Source organism: Tyto alba, unplaced genomic scaffold (genome assembly GCF_018691265.1).
Source record: "Tyto alba isolate M040663 unplaced genomic scaffold, T.alba_DEE_v4.0 Super-Scaffold_40, whole genome shotgun sequence".
NCBI lineage: Eukaryota > Metazoa > Chordata > Aves > Strigiformes > Tytonidae > Tyto > Tyto alba.
This window is the reverse complement of record NW_024881316.1, coordinates 33,989,014-34,006,892: the sequence shown is the minus strand read 5'-3', so window position 1 is coordinate 34,006,892 and position 17,879 is coordinate 33,989,014. Positions and strand designations below refer to the sequence as shown.

Below are 17,879 nucleotides of genomic sequence, written 5' to 3'. Positions count from 1 at the left end.
GAATGAGCCCTGCTCTAAGCTCAGCTAGGCTTGCAGCGCTTGTGATTTTCAGTTGTTCACGTTAGCCCAATTAATTTTGACTAAAATAAGTCAGGTAAGGGAGCAAGCACATGAAAATCCAGCTGGTGGTGTCTGAAAGGGGCAGGGAGGCTGGTGGGTTGCTGGCAGTCGGTGACTGTTTCCGTGGTACAGCTGCACGGGCAGTCACGTCGCCTGCAGATCCCAACGGTCGAAGCTAAGCTGGGTGTTGGCAGAAGTGAATTTGGGAGGGCATGCCCCAGCCCTTCCGCTGGCAGCTGTTAAAACAGCACAGCCAGGCCTGGGAGTCTGTAACTTTGGGCTCCTGAGAGCGGCAGCCTTCTCGGTGGGTTATGGGAACTGAGGCTTCCAGTGCTCAAACCTCTCCAGAAACTTCAGTTTTATGTCCCCTAGCATGAGGGCAGCGTGAGGTAGTTTTTGCATGTTCCAAACATTAGAACTTCATCTGATTCAGACAATAGAATGTGTTTCAGCAATAGAATTGAAACTGTTTTGCCACAAATGAAGGCAATAAAAATGGACTGATGCTACTGGGCATGAGTGTAAACCTGTATTCAGAATGTGAGTCAAGTGCTGCTGTGCCTGTTGTTTTCACTTCATTACCGTCTTTGTAGCTGCTTCTCTCTCCAAGGCAGCAGTGGTTAAGGCTTAGGTAGTGTAAGATTATTTTGTAAATAAATGTTTACTTTTGCAGGGCAAATGCGAGAAGCAAGTACAGGATGTGATTGAACGATTTTGGGATTTCATAGACCAACTCAGCATCAATACTTTTGGTAAGATGATGTAGCCATATCTTTTGGGTTGTTTTTTTTTTTTTTTAGTTCATTACGTGAACCTCTAAAGCCTCAGAGGGAGTTAGCTGGCTGGTTTTCTTCACCTGTATATAACGATAGCTAGTAGTAGCTGTGTTTCTGATGTATATATTTTTTTTTTTTTTCCTAAAATTTGACAGTACTGATCTTGCCTCTTAAAGCTGAAAGGGTGAGGGATCGTTTTGCATTTTTCCACTCCATTATTTTCTAGGCGTCTTCCAAGCTTATAAAAGATGATAACTTCTTGTTTGAATACCAAAAAGTAGGTCAATTAGAGAAATAACAGACAGCCTTAGAGGTCAGATTCAGCGTAGCATAAAGTGGGCCTCTCAGGGGGATTTAAATGTCAACAGACTGGGAGGAGAGAGGAAAACTTCATTTCTCTTAGTTGAGAAAACGGCCGGGGTCACAGGCCCCGAGCTGCGTGTCTGCACTGAGTCACTGCCCAGAGGCTGTGAGTGGGCCTCCTCGGTCTCCATCCCGCCGTGCAATCCAAGCAGGTGGCCACGCAGTGTAACCCCCCCGTGTCTCACCCTGCTCTGGCACCCTACAAAACCTGTTAATAAGCCGTTGCTGGGTAATGACTGAGTAACTGCCGACGCTCACAGGACTGCTGTGCCTACACCATGTACTTACCTGGCTTTGGGACTCTCAATCTCGAGTTCTAGGGTCAAAAAATTGTTTCCTAGGTAATTGTTAAAGTTATTCAGCCTGCTCGGGTAGAGGCAGTCTGTATATTGTTGATGTTCAGGTATTTTGCTCGTGGAGGCTGGCAGTTATCACATGGCTGTAAAATCAGAATTTGGTAACAGACTCGCAGTGTGCCTCCTATAGCTGAGAAGGGCAGTTTGGCTGGCTCAGTACAGCCTGTCCCAAATCAACTCCTGGTCAGTGGTACAGCCTGCCAGCATTTCCAGTCAGAGAAGAACAGAGGAGGAAAGCTTGTTGTTAGCCTATTGGATGCAGTTTTCTAAAACTCTCTCATCTTTTATCTTTGCCTAGCCCTGCAGCCTGTGCATCTCCGAGCAACTCTGTGGCTTGGCTTGCATGAGCAGTGGCTGCAGGATGGGGATCTGTGTGCGCTCGTGAAACACTATTTGGGAGGTAACTAACAGATTTGAACTGATTTCACAGGAAAGTTCCTAGCGGATAATATAGTGGGCTCTGTGCTTGTCTTCTCCTTACTGTTTTGGATTCCTCTCAGCATCCTTGTGCACTGCGTGGTGAGTAAGCTGTTTTTGAGGTGACTGCTCTGTTGGATTGAGCTGTAAGAGAACACCCTTCATATATGAAATGGTAGATGTCTGTGGGAGAAGGTGATGGGAAGCTTTTAGCAAACCCCAGGGGGGAATCCAGCATATCTAAGACTTCCTGCTCATTCTGTAGGCAAAACTCCTGTTAAACGCTGCCGAGCTCTGGCAGACCAGTGCTCCCATGACTGTTCCCTGGGGCCCTTTCCATTATTTCCTAGGCAGATTTTCTTCCTCTGCCTTCCAGATTCTACCCAAGTATAATTTTGGCAACTTCCACTAGAGTCAAACTTTTCTATAGCCCTGCTAAGAAACAGGACACCCACGTTTTGTGGGGAGACCCAGAGCAAGAAGTGGTCTTGGTTGAGCCTGGGTGTATGGGTGAAGAGAGAGCTCACGGCAGCCGGGAGCGCGGGCGTGTGGCGTGATGCTGACAGCCGCGTGGGGTTAGAGGGGGGGGTGGCTGTGCCCACGAGCGCTCCCGGCATGGATGGGGGAAGGCTGTGAGGGAGGGGAAAGGGAAAAGAGCCCCACGCACTGCCGTGTCCCCACAGGGAAGGGGGAACAGGGACCTCGGGTCCTAACTGCCTTGGAAACTAACTTCATTACTCTCTCTGTGCGTTTTGGCTTGCCTTCGTTTGTTTGTTTTCCAATAGGACAAGAAATTGGACAAGCAGTATGAGGAGAACACCAAGTCCCTGTTTTGCCCCAGTGTAAGTTGCTGTCTGACTGCGAGTTGGCAGAAAGCTGTCCAATGTGTATTAGAAAATCTGAACCTGAGGTGCGGTCAGAGTATTTATCAAATGCGTGATAATAGAGAGACCTGGAGCGCTGTGCCTCGCGCTGCAGCTGGATGAATCCATTTGAGGGGAAGCTTTTTTTGCTATACCGAGCAGTGCAGCTTGGCGGGGCCCGATTCTGACAGGAAGGAAGAGCCGTGCCTTGGCCTTGCTGACAGAGCAGCTGCCTGGCAGCAGCCGCAGCCCCCGGGGCAGGATGCGGCTCCGGTGAGCGGAGCTCCGCTTCGCGCCGCGGCCGCCTGCGTCCAGGCTGCCCTCGGCTCGGGTCAGCTCCAACCGCAGGCGGCGCGTTCCCAGCCAGGCGCTGTCAGCGAAGCACCAGGCTGTGTGGGGCGGCGCGGCAGGAAAACCTCCGCAAAACGTGGTAGCTTTGCTGCAGAATGGTTGGTCGGGGGAGTTGGCGTCCAGTGGCCAGATGTGCTTATGGGAGAGCTGCCCTCGGGGCGCAGGGACCCGCTGGTGATGCTTCTCACCTTGTAGATACTGAGCTGGAAGAGGGGAAGAGCAATAAAAGTACCTAGATGAATTTTAATTAGTCCAGCACAGGGCACCTTCTGACATAGATTGAATGATTTTTTTTTTTTTTTTTTTCCCTCTGGTTGGGGGTGGGGTGTATCCTGTCCAGTGCTTCGACTGAATAACTGAAACATTCAATTAAGGAAATGTCATTTTGAAACAGGAGGGGAAATAAAGCCTTGGGGAACTCTTTCTTGTACAACCACGAGGGGAAGCGGACTGAAGTCAAAAACCACCGAGGCAGATTGCCTCTGTCATCTGCTCTGATGTAACTGAAGGTGATCTTAGTTCAGGTGCCCTATATCTGGTCTTGAATGCCCTAAGAAAAGTCACCTTAGAGCTTTGTACCTGAATTCAATCAAGAAAATCCCAGAAGCAGGTGTAGCAACAGAGCATAGGTAGAGTTAATGGGCTTCTTGCACCAGCAACAGTTTAACAAACAAATCTTCTGTCTTTTGAATCTGCTGAGGATGGAGTGGTTGGGAAATAGTTGTGAATGGGTGAGTTAAGTCACTCAAATAATCATCATCAGAGGTATTGGCAAAAGTGCTTTCAGTAGGACATTGTAAAGTGCGACTGAACAAAGTTCGATTGCAAAGTTCACTCTGTCGCTTACTATGTGGAAGAAACATACAAAGGAAAATGAAGTTAGAATTGAGCTAGAGTGATGTACACAGAGACCAAAGGTGCAAAAGGGTAAGGGTCACGAGGTTCGGAATGGACCCCCCTGCTTCCTGAACTCCCTCTCCGAGGAGTCTATGTGTGCCTGGATCCAGACTTGGTCAATGGTTTATGTCTAAAGGATTGCACAGGCAAAGTTCGTAATAATTGAGTAACTACATGAATTAGCAATGTTTCATCAGTATGAATTCAGCATGCTGTCAGTCATTTACTGAGGATCTGTTGTAAGGGGTCTCTTTGCCTTGGGCAGGGGAGGATCTCTTAGTCTCAGGTGAGGAATATCAAACCTTGAGACGCGTCCCGGCTCCAGGGGAGAGTTGCCTGGTGTGCAGTCCAGCTGCAATTCAGGGACAGCTCAGATTTGGGCTCATCCAAAGCTCTGCCATTGGGAAAAGGTGTGTCTGCCTTGAGGAGCAGCCTTGAGAGGTGTCCCAGCGCAAGGGGTGACCCCTGCCACGCTGCCTGGCGGGGCGAGCCCCAGGGCAGCTCTCTGGGCTGTCACATTTATGGAATGAAGTGGTTGGCTTGTAGCGGAATTGCACACAGTGGGAAAGGTGAGGTACGTGTGAGACTCCTTGTACTCACAACTGTCTTTGTTCCTTGATAAATGAGTCTTGGAAAAGCTGCCTGCTGTTCGTGCATTAATGGTGGGATGGGTGTGCCAAGCCCACATGCATTCACGCTCGCTGTGTCACTGCACCTTTGTGGGTTTTCTGGAGGGGTTCTTGCTCCAGCTACGGCTCAGGCCTTTCCCTCCCTTGGAGCCTGTACCAAACTACTGCAAGTTTGGTTGAAGGGTTGAGTGCATCCGTCACAGAAATGTGGTTCTCGTAGCAGGTAGACATCTCATCCTGCCTGGTATTAGCATCTACTAAGGTTTGTGAGGACTTTTTTATGCCCAGGAATCTCTGGGTATTCTCCAAACCACGCTCAGATAGAAGCAGAACTCAGTAGGCTTTAACTTAATCCGGGTTGCAGAACCTGGGTGTGATCACAGTGGTCCCTCCAGTCTTTGACCCTGTGTTCAGTGCAGCCTCTTGCACACGAAGCAGAGCTCTTTAGGTTGGAAGAGTGGAATAAGCTGTACCTTGGACTGCTTCCCTGCACTGAGCTCTCCGTCTCGTCTGGCTTGACCCTGCGTTGCCAGTCCTAGGTTTTGCCAAAGGGGTGTTGGGCCCCAGGGGAGGTGGGGCTGATGGTCAGCTCTGTCCCAGCGAGGCTGTCGCCTGTGGCCCTTCATATAGAGGATGAGCAAACAGAGATAAAAGGGCCTTTCTGCCTCTCGAGCTTCGTGTAGCTGGATTTCTTGAGGAAAAACCAGTACAAATTACTTCTGTTGGATGTTCCCTTGCTCCTTTGTAAATCTACTGTGAAAATAAAAATCTAACTCTTGTTTCCTTCACGGTGCGGTGGGTTTGGCCTGGCTAGCACAGACTAAGCTGTGGTGGCCCAGGGGCTGTCAGCCCATCTCTGCTGGGCGTGGAGGGGAGGGCGCAGAAGCCTTTAAACCGTTCTAACAGGAGCGCGGGCGCTCCTCGGGAGGTGCCCGCTGCCCGTTCCCTTTGAAAACGGTGCAAAAGCCGAACCCCGGGTTAGATCCTGGTTGCTTTTCCCGGTGACGTGGCTGCTTGTGTCTTGCAGAACGTGGAGATGCTCAGCAGCCTGGACTCTGCCTCCGTTCGAATCATCAAGCCCTTCCCGGCGGCGCAGTCGACAAGCCGGCACCAGCCGCTGCAGCCCATCACAGCCGTGCCCGCCGTCGCCGCGGCGCCGAAGCAGGACCACCAGAGGATGGACACCATTCAGGAGGACCCAAGCACCGACTCCCACATTGACGAGGACGCGTTTGAGAAGGACCCTTTCCCAAACAGCAGCTCGGCCGCCAAATCTTTTGAGGACTTGACAGACCATCCCGTCATTAGGAGTGAGAAAGCTTCATCCTTTAAACTACAGCGCCAGAACCGGGTGGACAGCAAAGAAACAGAATGCTAGTGGCCTGCTGCCTTCCAAATGTATGACGTGTGTCTGCAAAACAAGGATCTGAAACCATTTCATTTATATAAATATAAATATATGTATATATATTTTTTTGTGAGGGAGTGGGAGAAATAAGGAAGTGACCTACTGCAGATGCTGGTCATGTGTATGACCTTCCTTAAATTACATTTATTAGAGCATTATATCTTTTAAAAAGGAAAATCCAAACTAAAACTGGCTTGTTTTTGAAGCTTTTTGGATTTGTTTTTCTATTTCCTTGACCTTTAACATTTCCTTCAACCTGTGGTGCAAAACCAAATATCCTGCTGGATATTGGATTGTGTATATCAGCCTTTTTTATAATTTAATGTTTTGTAGTCTGACAGCACTGAGAAACAAAATTAAAGGGGCTTTTAAAAACAAACTGAAAACACTGCAGTATGTTCCATATAGAGTAGATCATTTAGCAGTTTAAGGTACATGTAAGCAAAAGCCCCTGAAACAGATAAAAATACAGTCTCACAGCATTCAATGAAGATGCATAATTGGAATCAAGAACTTTCTGATAAACAGCTTCGAAATTTATAGGTAAGAGTAATGTGGAGACTGTTACACCTTACATGATGCATGGAAGTGCTCCTCTAGCATGAAACTTGCCTGTAGCGGTGAGATTGTCTTGTCTTTGTGGCAGAGAAAGGCTTTCGTCAGGAGTTTCCCTCTGTGCTAAGACGCTTGTGTGTTGGAGGTGTCTGATAGGAGAAAGAAGCGTAAGGGGAGAAATCATTTTTGCAAATGAGGACTGTTTAAACCAGCTGTTTACAGCGGTGGTTTCAGTGCAGAAATGTTTCTCCAAATGGTGTTTTGAAATAGGTAACGCTATTGTTGAGATCTTCAGAGAGAGCTGTGCCTCAGTTTTCAGGGTCCAGGTGGCCTTTGGAAGCTCCTTCTGCATAAATAAACGGGTGTGGGGGGAATTCCCTCCATTGCAGAGGGGCATTTGTTTTAAAAACAATTGTGAATTTAATAAAAAAAGAAATAAACCTTTGTTTAACTTACAGGGGAATTATAAGGAGACTTCATGAATTAAAATTACCACCCAGGTAGTAAAATGTGATGTTGAAAGTTGGTAATTTAATGGTGTCCTCTTAATTTGAGTCACGGGGAGGTCTGGAAGGTGAGCTGGGCATGGCCCCTGAGCGTTGTCTTAGCTTGGTAGCAGAAGGACTGACACTGGAGTCACAGAGCAACCGTCCCGATAGCGAGGCAGCATCTTCCTTCTGCATCTGTTTTCTCCTGTAATAATCTGTTGATAAAACTGACGTAAAACCTGACCAATGGTAGAACCATTTGAACTGTTACAGGCCTGTGCTCAGCTACAGGGGAACCGCTGCTGCGGGGAGCCTTGTGGTTTTAAAGGTGAGGGGAAGGAACCAAACCTGTGCTGCAAGGATCGCGGGAGTACCCCCCCTCCCCCCCAAGGATACTTGTTACACTAATACTTGAATATGTGCCTTATGGTATGCCAATCTGACTAGTTACTGTGTTTTATATACTGGTTTTGAACTTTGTTTGGGGTTTTTTGTTTGTTTGGGTTTTCTTTTTTTGATTCAGTGCAAAGTATATGTGTGTGAGGAGTTATTTAATTCCCAATACAATAAAAGCTTTTTATATTAAAAAAAAAAAAAAAGTGAAACAAGCTGTTTCTGTGCAGTCCTTTTAGAAAAGGTCTAAATTCTTCAGCTGTCAAACCCTGAGTTAAGAGTCTGGCGTGCAGCTAGACGTGGGCCTGTTAGCTGTAGCTGCTCCCCTCTGACCCTCGGCTGCTGCGGAGGCCAGAGGCGGCGCAGGCGCGTGCAGACCCGCACCCCGGGGCTGCCCTGCTTCCCCCCAGGCACGCAGAGGGGCTCGCCCCGCGGCCCCTGGGGCAGGGGCAGTTCTGATGGTGAAATTCATAGCTGAGGTGTGGGTGTGGGCTCCACTGCCTCTTCAGGTAGCAAATCTCTTAAGTAGATGTTCTTGGGACCGAGGTCTCGAGTTTTTCTGATGAAAACCAGGCAGCGGCAGGTGCTTGGGAGTGTTATAAGAAAGGTTTGGAGGTGGCCTTGGAAATCACCGACTCCATCCCCCAAGCCGAGCCCTGTTCCAGGCACGAGTGGTTCGTAACACCTAAGGCAGCAGGAGGCCCAGCCTCCCCGCTGTTCAACCGGTCTTTACTGTAAGCATCTATTACAGAAAGGACAATCCTGCTTAATATTAATATTTATAAATCAAACTGGCTTCTGGTCTAGCTCCAGGCACGTTGAAAGTAACCAATTATGCTCCAGTTGGTAACGCTATTACTTAAAAGATGACAGGTCTTGGCCAAGTTGTCTTGGGTATTTAATGCAGCAAAGGCAGGCTCGTGGCACCAGCACCACAGGCCAGCTTGATGCACTCATCAGTCTTTTGTCTCACCCAGGGCACAATAAATACAGCACTACTGGCCTCATCTGTTCTGTGCCAATGTAACTTAGTACAGCCCAGAATTAGGTGGGCGTTTCATTTGCAGTGATACACTATTTGTTTTCAATCCATGATCCAATAGGATCCTCTTTCCAGCTGCTCTCTGGCTAGCCGATTATTTCCCAAACCATTTTTTTTTTTTCCCATGCTGGTTGAATTTCATCTAGGTTTCAAGCAATTTTTTGCACTTTGTTAAGGTAATTTTGTAGCTTGTGTTCTCTTGGCCAAAACCTATGCATAGTATGCAGTAGTTGTCTGTTACTTCAGTCATTGCATTATGGATGAATACCAATGCTCACTTCAAAGTCTCCTTAACTCGATGGCAAGTGACAGATGGCAGAGCTGCAGACCCCTTTAAGTAGTTTCTTCAAACTCCAAGCTTCTCCCCATGAGCCTGTGCATCACCAGTTTTATGCCACCCCAGAACATGCACTGCTTTGAAATGTGTGTCTGTGTGCAGGAGCCACGTGTAAAGAAGCTGCTGCTGGTGCCAAAATAAGTTTTAAACTTTAAAACCCCTGCTCTGAACTACGATGTACTGCTAACAAAAGCCTCGCTAAAGCTCAAATAAGGGCTTTTACTGATGTATTACATCTCAATAAACTAAACTGAACTGACATTAATGGCTCTTGACAAAATCCAGGCTACTGCCTCTTACCAGCTCCTAGGTGTTTAAAGCTAGTAGATGGTTTTAATCCAAGTGTAGTCCCCAAAACTCAGCTAGGCCAAGAACGCCTCCAGGCAGCCTCTGTCTCTTCGTCTCAGGGCGGCTGAGACTCATTTTCCTCTGAGTCTTCCAAGGAAAGAGCTGCTCATCCCCCCGACGTTCAAGCTACTGGCACAAGCTGCCTGCAGCCAAACCAGCCCATGACACGCCCTGTGTGGGCGCCTCTTTCTTCTCCCTCAGATGAAGAGACAGGGACCCACTCCCCAGGTACACAATGTCCGCAGGGTGTTGCTGGGCACCGGCTGTTCATGAACAGCCTGACTTGGTCAGGCCTGGCTGCTTCAGCTCCTTACCGCCGGGGTCTCACAGAAGACTGGCCTCGGGGTTCGTGTGGTCCACGTCACGCCAGTAAGGAAGCAGTGAAGGAAGAACAGAGAGTTTATTTTCCAGGCGTGACCAAAGCTGTGCTGCTAGAAAGCTGTTGCCTTTTGTTGATAAATGAAGACCATCAGACAGATAGGAAGAAAAATCCTAGAGGGAAGATTAAACCCGTGTATGAATGTATTTGCTACTTGCAAATAGAAGGTCTTGAGTAATTTTTAAGCGAGTTCTTCAAAGCCAGATGGTCTATATACTGGTTTTAATTTTCACCGTTTGTATTAAAATATTAAGAGACTATTCCAATGGCCAAAGTCACTGAAGGAAAAGATCATGGGATGAAGCAATGCTATCAAAACATTGAGCCTACTGCACTACTCAACAGTCTACTGCACCAGGGAGTGCAGGAGAGAGAAAAGGTTCGGTGTCCGAACCGGAGTTCCCTGCTTATGGGAAACGTCTGCAACCTGCGTCACGGGGAGGCGTCTGGTTCTCTGGCACAGCCCCACCGAACTGCCGCTAGCCCAGCACGGTGCAGAGGGCTGGACGAGCTGCCTCCAGAGGCCCCTTCCAACCTGAACTATTCCCCGACTCAAAGTCCAGGGAAAAGGTTATTGAGATGTAATGCACCCAGAGGACATTTGCTAACCAAATACAGTGGCCGGGCTGTATGAAGCTTTATTTCTCATAGCCCACTGTGGAGCATTCTGGATTATTTTTTTCCTTCCCCAAAGTGTAACTGGGATATAATTTGTATCATTTCAGTGATCATGCAGCACTCCTGGTTGCCCTATGCTAAATGAGGCGTTTTGCAATTCATGACAGTTTCAAAGGCATTCTCACAACAGCATACCTGATCTTTTTGCATCAGAGTCCAGAGGTCGAGTACATCCGTCCCACAGTCCCTGGCGACCTGAACACAAGCGTGGGCATATTCCCCCGTGGTGGCGTTGCGGCGATTTAGTTTCTCACCTATCAATCAGAAACAAAGAAAACATTTAGCAAACGCAATGGATAGAACTTGGGTTTAGTCTTCTGTGGTGCACATGCTGTGTACCAGTTTGTTACATCAGCAGACATCGCCAATTACAAACTGCATCTGAAGCCCCTCAGTTTAAGTGGCTGGAAGCTACAGCTCGGTTAGTCTCTTTCTGGGAACCTTTTGTTTCTGAGGCATTTGAAAATATGTTTTCTTAACAGATGTGTAACAGGTGAGAGAGAGGCAACAGCAACAAGCAGAGCATGGCACTTCTGTGCTGCTCACAGCTTTCACCTTCTGGCAAGCTTCAGGTGAAATCAGTGCACAGATTTAAAACTCTTCATACACCTGTTACTAAAATGCAGAATAGAGTTAAGTACACGTGTATGTATTTACAAGCTTGCCTTCCACTTCCTGGATGACATCCACCCAAGGTTTAACATCGCCTTGCAGTATTCTTGTTGCAATGTGCTGGTGAAACCAGGGTACGTTCAGGTGCAAAGCTTTATGAGCACTCACGGCTGCTCCATTTGTGCGTGCAGTCACACTGGGAGCTGGACGTTCAGTACATGTTCAGTGTCAGTTACTGTAAGCCAGCAGCTTTGCACAGACCACTGTGAAACTCTGGGGCAGGACAGTATTGAATTACATTGTTTGGTTGGTTGTTTTTTTTTAATGGGACCTATAATGCAATTCATCAACTCCTACTCTACTCCCTCCTTGCACCTGATGATTCCCACTTCCTCACAATGCCATCTCTTTCCTCCCATCATTTCTTTTCATCATAACAATATCCTCAGCAGCCTCACTGCTCTTTCCCCACCACAGTATGTTTCCTAACTCTTTCTTTCTTCAGCTTTCTTCCTGGTTCAACCCTCCCACAGACTGAGTGGCCCTTCCGATTATTCAGCCTCCACCACGCAGAGCTCCCTTTGTTGCCCAGTTCCCTGTATCAATCACGACCTCACCTCCCCAGGTCAGATCCTGCAGTCCCTTCCCTTTCCCCTTCTGTGACTTCTAATCTAGCAGAGTTGGTAATTTCTTATTCTCCCTTTGCCTTGTCTTTCATGGTTAGGATTACTTCTCGACTGTTTCATCTCCTCTTCCCTTCTGGGGCACACAAACACATGCCTGCTCTCCAGGGGCAGCTCTGCAGGAGCACGTGCAGGGTCTATAAGCTAAGAGCAGCAGCCAAAGAAGCTCAAGGAATATGGGGGTCTCCTGAGGGACCAAGGAGGCAGCCTAGTGATTTATCCCGACCTGCACGTACCCACCCAGCTTGGGAAGGAGGACAGCCAGCAGTGGGGAGCAATGGGTTGGAGGATACTTGGAGATGCCAGGTGCATCTGGGTGCGTAGGACTGGCCTGAAGGGGCTGCCGGCTGCGTTGGTGAGGTCAATGCCAATCAACTACAAGAATTTGCAGCTAACAGGAGACCCAGGGCAACTGGAAGAAGGTTAGCATTACCCCCGTTTTTAAGAAAGGCAAGAAAAAGGACGTGGGGAACTGTCGATTACTCAGCCTCACCTCAGTGCTGGGTAACATAGTGGGACTACCTCTTCTTGGGATTAATTTCCAAACACATGAAGGACAAGAAGGAACTATCAACACAACTTTAGCAAAGCCAGACAGTGCTTGTCCAACCCAATTGCCTTCTGCGATGAAATGATGGCTATGCAGGTGATGAAGACAGCTCTGACTTCGGTAAGGGCTTTGACGCTGTCTCCCACAGCACTCTCATTTGGAAGCTGAGTTTCTTTTCACGGCTCTCTTCACACCTGGATGAATGTTCCTGTGACCATCATCATCCTCTTGTTTCACATCTCTCCCCTGCTCTGATATCTATCTGACAAAACTAGAAATAAGCAGAACATTTCTCCTGGATACTGACCGAGGGCAGATGATCTGACACTGCTGCTTACTACGCCCACAATACTTTATTTGTGGTCCACACTGAGATCACCCTCTTTTGTTCCAGCCTTAGACAGCAATGTCTTTTAGAGAGAATAAATCCCTATAAAGAGAATAATTCTCTCTTTTAGAGAGAATAAATCCCTATAAACAGGATCGCCCTAAGACAGAAACTAATTAGCAACATTTTAAAAGTGTTACTCGATAGCTAGGGGCCAGATAAGCAGCATCCATGGAGTGCTCACCTAACGGACCTTAAAAAGGACAGTAGGGGTGCGTGTTTGGGAAGCTGCAGCAGCTTTAGCAGGAGCTGGGCACACACACCAGGCCAGGCTGCGCTGCACCTGGCCTACCCCGAGGATCTGCTACTGCCATGTGTACAGTACTGGCCAGGTCTGATGTTTGATCTGACCTGCTACAGCTGCTACTGTCCTACAGAGTTTCTGAGTAGCACTTTCTTTCCTTTTCCAAATTAAATATAAAAATGTCGTGGTTTGAGCCTGGTTGGCAGCCGAACACCAAGCAGTCACTCCCTCCCCCTTCCCTTCTGGCAATAAGAAGGGACAGAGAGCCAGGCTTGGGGTTCGAGATAGGACAGGGATGGGGAAAAATCCCCCTTTTATGGTCACGAGCAAAAGGCAGACTCGTTAGGGGAAGGAAAAAAAAGAACATACATTTATTACGGACACCAACACTTAACAGAGTAGGACAGTGAGAAGCATTGCCACACCTTGAGAACACCTTCCCCCCACCCCTCCCTTCTTCCCGGGCTCAGCTCTACTCCCGATATCTCTACCTCCTGGATGAGACTGAAAGTCCGTAAAGCCCAAAATCTGTTCTGCAGTTATTGCTGCCACACACCAAAGCTCCCTAATATAAAGTCATGCAATAATATAGTCTAATTTAATACAGTTTAAACATGAGGTCATCTTCAAAATGTTACTGCTTTGATTGAGTACACAACTCAGGATATGCAATACCACCTATGTTAGAGAAAACCCTGCAAATATGAAGGTGACAGCTCTGTATTTACCAGAATAAAGGCTACCAGAATATAGCCTTTCATAAACGTTCAAGAACTGGACAAGCTGTCCCAGTGGAAAAGAGGACACAGTCTCAGGAGGTATAAACTGTCGCTGCTGAAGTCAATGGAATTATGGCAATTTCCACCAGCTGAGTAAGATGAAGTAAACAGTGCTGTTATGCTTCTATTTCTAGAGTTAGCTTGAACAACATAATGAGAAATCATTTAATCACCTTTTGCTTCTTTTCAGGTACTTTTATTAGCATCATTAGAATCGGATATTCTCAGGTGTTTTCTGAATTGAAAATAAACCTGGCTAGGATATTACTGCTTATCCAAATAGGTGTGAAACATGCTGTGACTATTACAAAATTTTCTAGGGCACACAATGCCAAAATTTCTTCCATTATTCATATTATTTTGGAAGCTGCTAGGACATGACGTGGTCTGCCTAGGACATCTCAGCAAAACTTACATGCTCAAAGGGCAGCTACTTCTGTCAGTTTTACGCATGAATGGATCAATCAACACTTCTGAAAGGATGTTACTGATTAGTTTGTAGTTATTCTATGCGCTTATCCAAAAGCTGTTTGGCAAAACAGCTAGCAGTCCTTTTCCATCAACTCAAAAAACACAACTGCAATCTGGCACAAGCACAAAGCTAATCATCTGTCAGCCTGGGATCAGTAACTTACATTCTACTGGTAAAATGCAGAAATTCTGCCTATCTGTATCATCCTTTTACCTTTGGCAAGACACTCCTTCTCCCAAGCTGATTCCTGAAGAGGTGGTGGCGTTATCAAAATAATCCTGTCTTCTGTAATGTCTACTGACTTCAGATACTGTATCATGCTCTTTAAGTTCGCAGCATATTCCTCCAAAGGAACGTGTTGCTTAGGGTTCAGATCTGTTAGGGGATGGAGCACATCCATTAAACAGCTTACAGATTTATTACACAACATAACGTGCTTTTTACACAGTGAATGAATGTGGGCACTCATTTTCAGTATGCAGTTCACCTCAACCATTGATTCAGGAGGTGTGGTAGGAAAATGCCACTCCTCAGCATCCAAAGCAGACAAATCAAGAGTTTAAACACAGACACTTCCATCTAAGACAAATAAGGCAGAGGGGGGTAAAAAAAAACCACAACACGAACTCATCAGACTGCTTTAAAGGCAGAAAAATCAGCTAGATGCCCAACTCCAATTGTAGGTGATGGATATACAACTAATTCTTGAGCACCCTGAAATCTACTTTTAATATTATAATATGGCGAGAGGGAGAGAAATAGAAGGCAATGTATGGTTTAAATATAAATACAATGATGTAAAACAATACACTGTAAAAGTGAAAAGAGGGCAGCTGGTTCATAGAGAAGCAGCAGAAAAAGTCTGTGTAATGTTCTGCCTCTTCTGCTAAACTGTAAAACTGTCTTAAAAGAAGAGGTTACAGAGGAAAAAAAAAAAAAAAAACAAGCTACCATACCTTTCAAAGCACTGTCATTAGCTCCAAAGAAAATAGTAACCGCAGCAGTACTCTCAGCACTCGTACTTTTAGTGATGAGTCTCGGAAGGATTAATTTAGCCCATCTGGTGTTGTACCCTGATATCCCACGGTTCACAACATCACATTTTCTGAAACAGAGGCACATATCAAAAAGGACATATCTTCTCTGCCCACCAGAGAAAGACCTGGGAGTCTTCCTGGGAGTTCTGAACCATTCTGTTTGTTAGGATACTTACCTCCATCCCTCTCATTAAAAATTAAATGTAACAGGAGTTTTCAGTGGGATTATAACTTTATGTTTTGAAAGTGCACGCACAGGTTGCATGTGTAGTATTTACCTGTTACTTAGACTACGAAACCAGAACAACAGTCTTGACAATCACTAAGGTTTTTTTAATTTCCACTCAAGCTTTGAGTGGAAAGAAACACCCAATGAATATTTCCATCAGTACTGGGCAGGTTACCACTAAGGCAATTCCACTTCAATAAATAAATAAATGCTAATAAATAAATATACATTAAATATTAACTTGTGTTGGTTTTCTTTTAGAAAAGCTGCACGAATTCTTGCATGCTAGAAATTACGTTTGAAATTTAAGCTCTTACCTGACCAGTCTCTCGGCAAGGGATGCCCCCCAGCCATTTTCCTGGAAGGAGAACTGAAAGCAAGGAAAGCGGTTAGACCCTCACCAGAACTCACTGCCCAGCGGGTCAGTCCCACCACCACCAGCACCTTCCCTCCTCAAAAGCTCTCTGTGCACGGCCTTCAGGTCTCACCCAGACACACGGCTGGCACCAGAGGCAACGTGGGGCTGTACCTACAGAGGGACGGACCCTCTGGTCCCTTCGTAATCAAAACTGACTGCTGTCAGGCTGTAGTTTCATTTTGGCTGGTGAGTGTTTGTTGGTTTTTTTTTGTTTTGTTTTTTTTTTTTTTTGTTGTTGTTGTTTTGTTGTTGTTGTTTTTTTAATATTTTTCTACTTTTTTTCTAAGTTCCTTTAGCTGTGCCTTCATTCCAGAGAGCACCTCTCAAAAAATCCCCTCTCCACATGCTGCTTTGGAATGCAGTTCAGTCTCTACCTCTTCTAGCACTGGGAAAATTAATCCCTTCTCCTTATTCCCACTGCTGCACCATCCTCCCCATTACGGTGCTACACAGTGAGCCAGTTTAGGCAACCCATCTCCCAGTAAAGGTAACATTTGTCTTTGGCCAATTTTTTTTTTTTCATCAGAGCAGCTCTACGACGCACTCCACCACGCAACAGAAGGCAAGGGTCCAAAATGAACACTAAAAAGCTGGTATTGCCTCAAAGGAGATGTTCACCAAGCCGTGGCCTGGTCACACCGACCCAGAACGTGTCTCCAGGGGGGTCAAGCTGGATGTGGGGAGCTGCACGGAAGGGACAGACCAGGAGCCGGGACAGGGAGGAGTGCGGGGGTCCGTACAGACATCTGGCTGTCCTCCCTGTCTGGAAAATGCCACCGAAACACCAGAAGCTACGCTTTTACCAGATCATAGCATAGGATCTTTATCTATTTCTGCAAAAAGGCTCTGATTCTCACAAGACGTGAAAGCTCCTGGAACACTCTGGTGGGAGATCCAATGGGGACGTAACTATGCCGGGATGCACACCCGTGTCCCTGCTGTCCGTCCCCCCTCAGGGTGCGGGGCCGCACACGCGTGTCCCTGCTGTCCGTCCCCCCTCAGGGTGCGGGGCCGCACACGCGTGTCCCTGCTGTCCGTCCCCCCTCAGGGTGCGGGGCCGCACACGCGTGTCCCTGCTCTCCTTCCCGCCCCGCCGGCCGCCATCGTGGCCGGTTTCCACTGCCACCGCCGCGGCGGGCGGCAGCCCCTCCCTCAGGGGAGCGGCTCCGTGGGGTCCCTCACCGCGCCCCCGGCCGCGTCCCCGGGGGGTGGACACAGCCCACGCTGGGAAGCAGGCGCCCTCGAACCCTTTTGCCTTAAAAATTAATAGTAAGCAAAGCCCCGTGCTTGGGACAGGCGCCCAGCCTAACGCCGGGTGGCGGCGGGCGCGGCTCCTGAGGAAAAATGGGGGGTGTGCGTGGGGGGGGAGCCCGCGGGGCTGCGCTGCGCTGCCGGTACGAGGAACCGGGATGTTTTCGGGGCTCCGCAGCTCCAGGCGGGAACTCAGGGGCTGCCGGGGGGCCGCTACCTCAGTGATGGAGTCTCCGAAGAGAACGACGCGGGGCCAGAGCAGCAGCCGCCCACGGGAACCCGCCTCAGCAAGCGCCATGGCCGCCGCCGGACATCCGCCGAGGAGGAAGGAGGAGATGGCCTCACCGCTTCCTCTGCGGCGGGAAGGGGGGCGACGGCGGCCGGGGGGGAGCCCCCGCTTTAGATTCGCGTTAAGAAGCGGTTTGGAGCTCAAGCACTGCCAGTGTTTTATTGCTCCCCGCTTTAAAAGGCTCGTTACTGGGCGCGAAGCGCGTCCTCCCGCGGAGCCGGGGGCCTGCCCGGGCCCCGCAGCGCGGGAAGCGGGGACGAGAGCGCTGGGGACACACACACACACACCCCCCCCCCCCCCCCCCTCCGATACTGGCTGGAAGCACATTCAACAAAACATGCGTCACTTAAAAAATAAGATTTTTATCTGTTCCAGAAACTTCCGTCTTAAGAAAATGCAATTACCTCCTTCAACAGGCTTCACAGTTAGCTAATGACATACAATCTGGGGAGGAAAGCTGTCACTAATTCTGCTAATATTAATCATACACTAATTCTCCTAATATTATTACTGCTATAAAGATTATCAGGTGCCAATTTAATCAGCTGAGGAAAGGGGGAAAAGAAGTTGTGCGTACAAGAGAAATT

At 47.9% G+C, this 17,879-nt stretch overlaps 2 protein-coding genes across 2 annotated transcripts in view; one reads left to right on the top strand and one right to left on the bottom strand.

The window, feature by feature from the left end:
- Positions 1-7,733, top strand: part of ADAM17 (ADAM metallopeptidase domain 17) — a 37,518-nt gene extending 29,785 nt beyond the window's left edge. The window contains exons 16-19 of the mRNA XM_033009857.2: positions 734-812; positions 1,986-2,074; positions 2,758-2,814; positions 5,740-7,733. Coding sequence (XP_032865748.2) covers positions 734-812; positions 1,986-2,074; positions 2,758-2,814; positions 5,740-6,090 — 576 coding nt within the window. The 3' untranslated portion in view covers positions 6,091-7,733. The remainder of the gene's footprint in view (positions 1-733; positions 813-1,985; positions 2,075-2,757; positions 2,815-5,739) is intronic.
- A 948-nt stretch (positions 7,734-8,681) lies between these two features.
- On the bottom strand, positions 8,682-17,316 carry IAH1 (isoamyl acetate hydrolyzing esterase 1 (putative)). Its single transcript, XM_042802957.1, has 6 exons — positions 17,221-17,316; positions 15,652-15,704; positions 15,025-15,173; positions 14,282-14,443; positions 10,476-10,594; positions 8,682-9,775 (listed from the first exon to the last, which is right to left on the bottom strand). The coding sequence occupies exons 1-6, from the start codon at positions 17,299-17,301 to the stop codon at positions 9,608-9,610; spliced, it is 732 nt and encodes a 243-aa protein (XP_042658891.1). The 5' UTR covers positions 17,302-17,316; the 3' UTR covers positions 8,682-9,607.
- Positions 17,317-17,879: the final 563 nt, after the last annotated feature.

What these genes read in the sequence shown, in the direction of transcription:
- IAH1 (XM_042802957.1), bottom strand. Translation starts at nt 17,301, where the DNA reads ATGGCGCTTGCTGAGGCGGGTTCCCGTGGGCGGCTGCTGCTCTGGCCC. An exon ending in TCGGAGACTCCATCACTGAG is followed by an intron (nt 15,705 to 17,220) that starts GTAGCGGCCCCC and finishes CCTTGCTTTCAG; the next exon opens with TTCTCCTTCCAGGAAAATGG. An exon ending in GAAGGAGTGTCTTGCCAAAG is followed by an intron (nt 10,595 to 14,281) that starts GTAAAAGGATGA and finishes TCTGATTGATAG; the next exon opens with GTGAGAAACTAAATCGCCGC.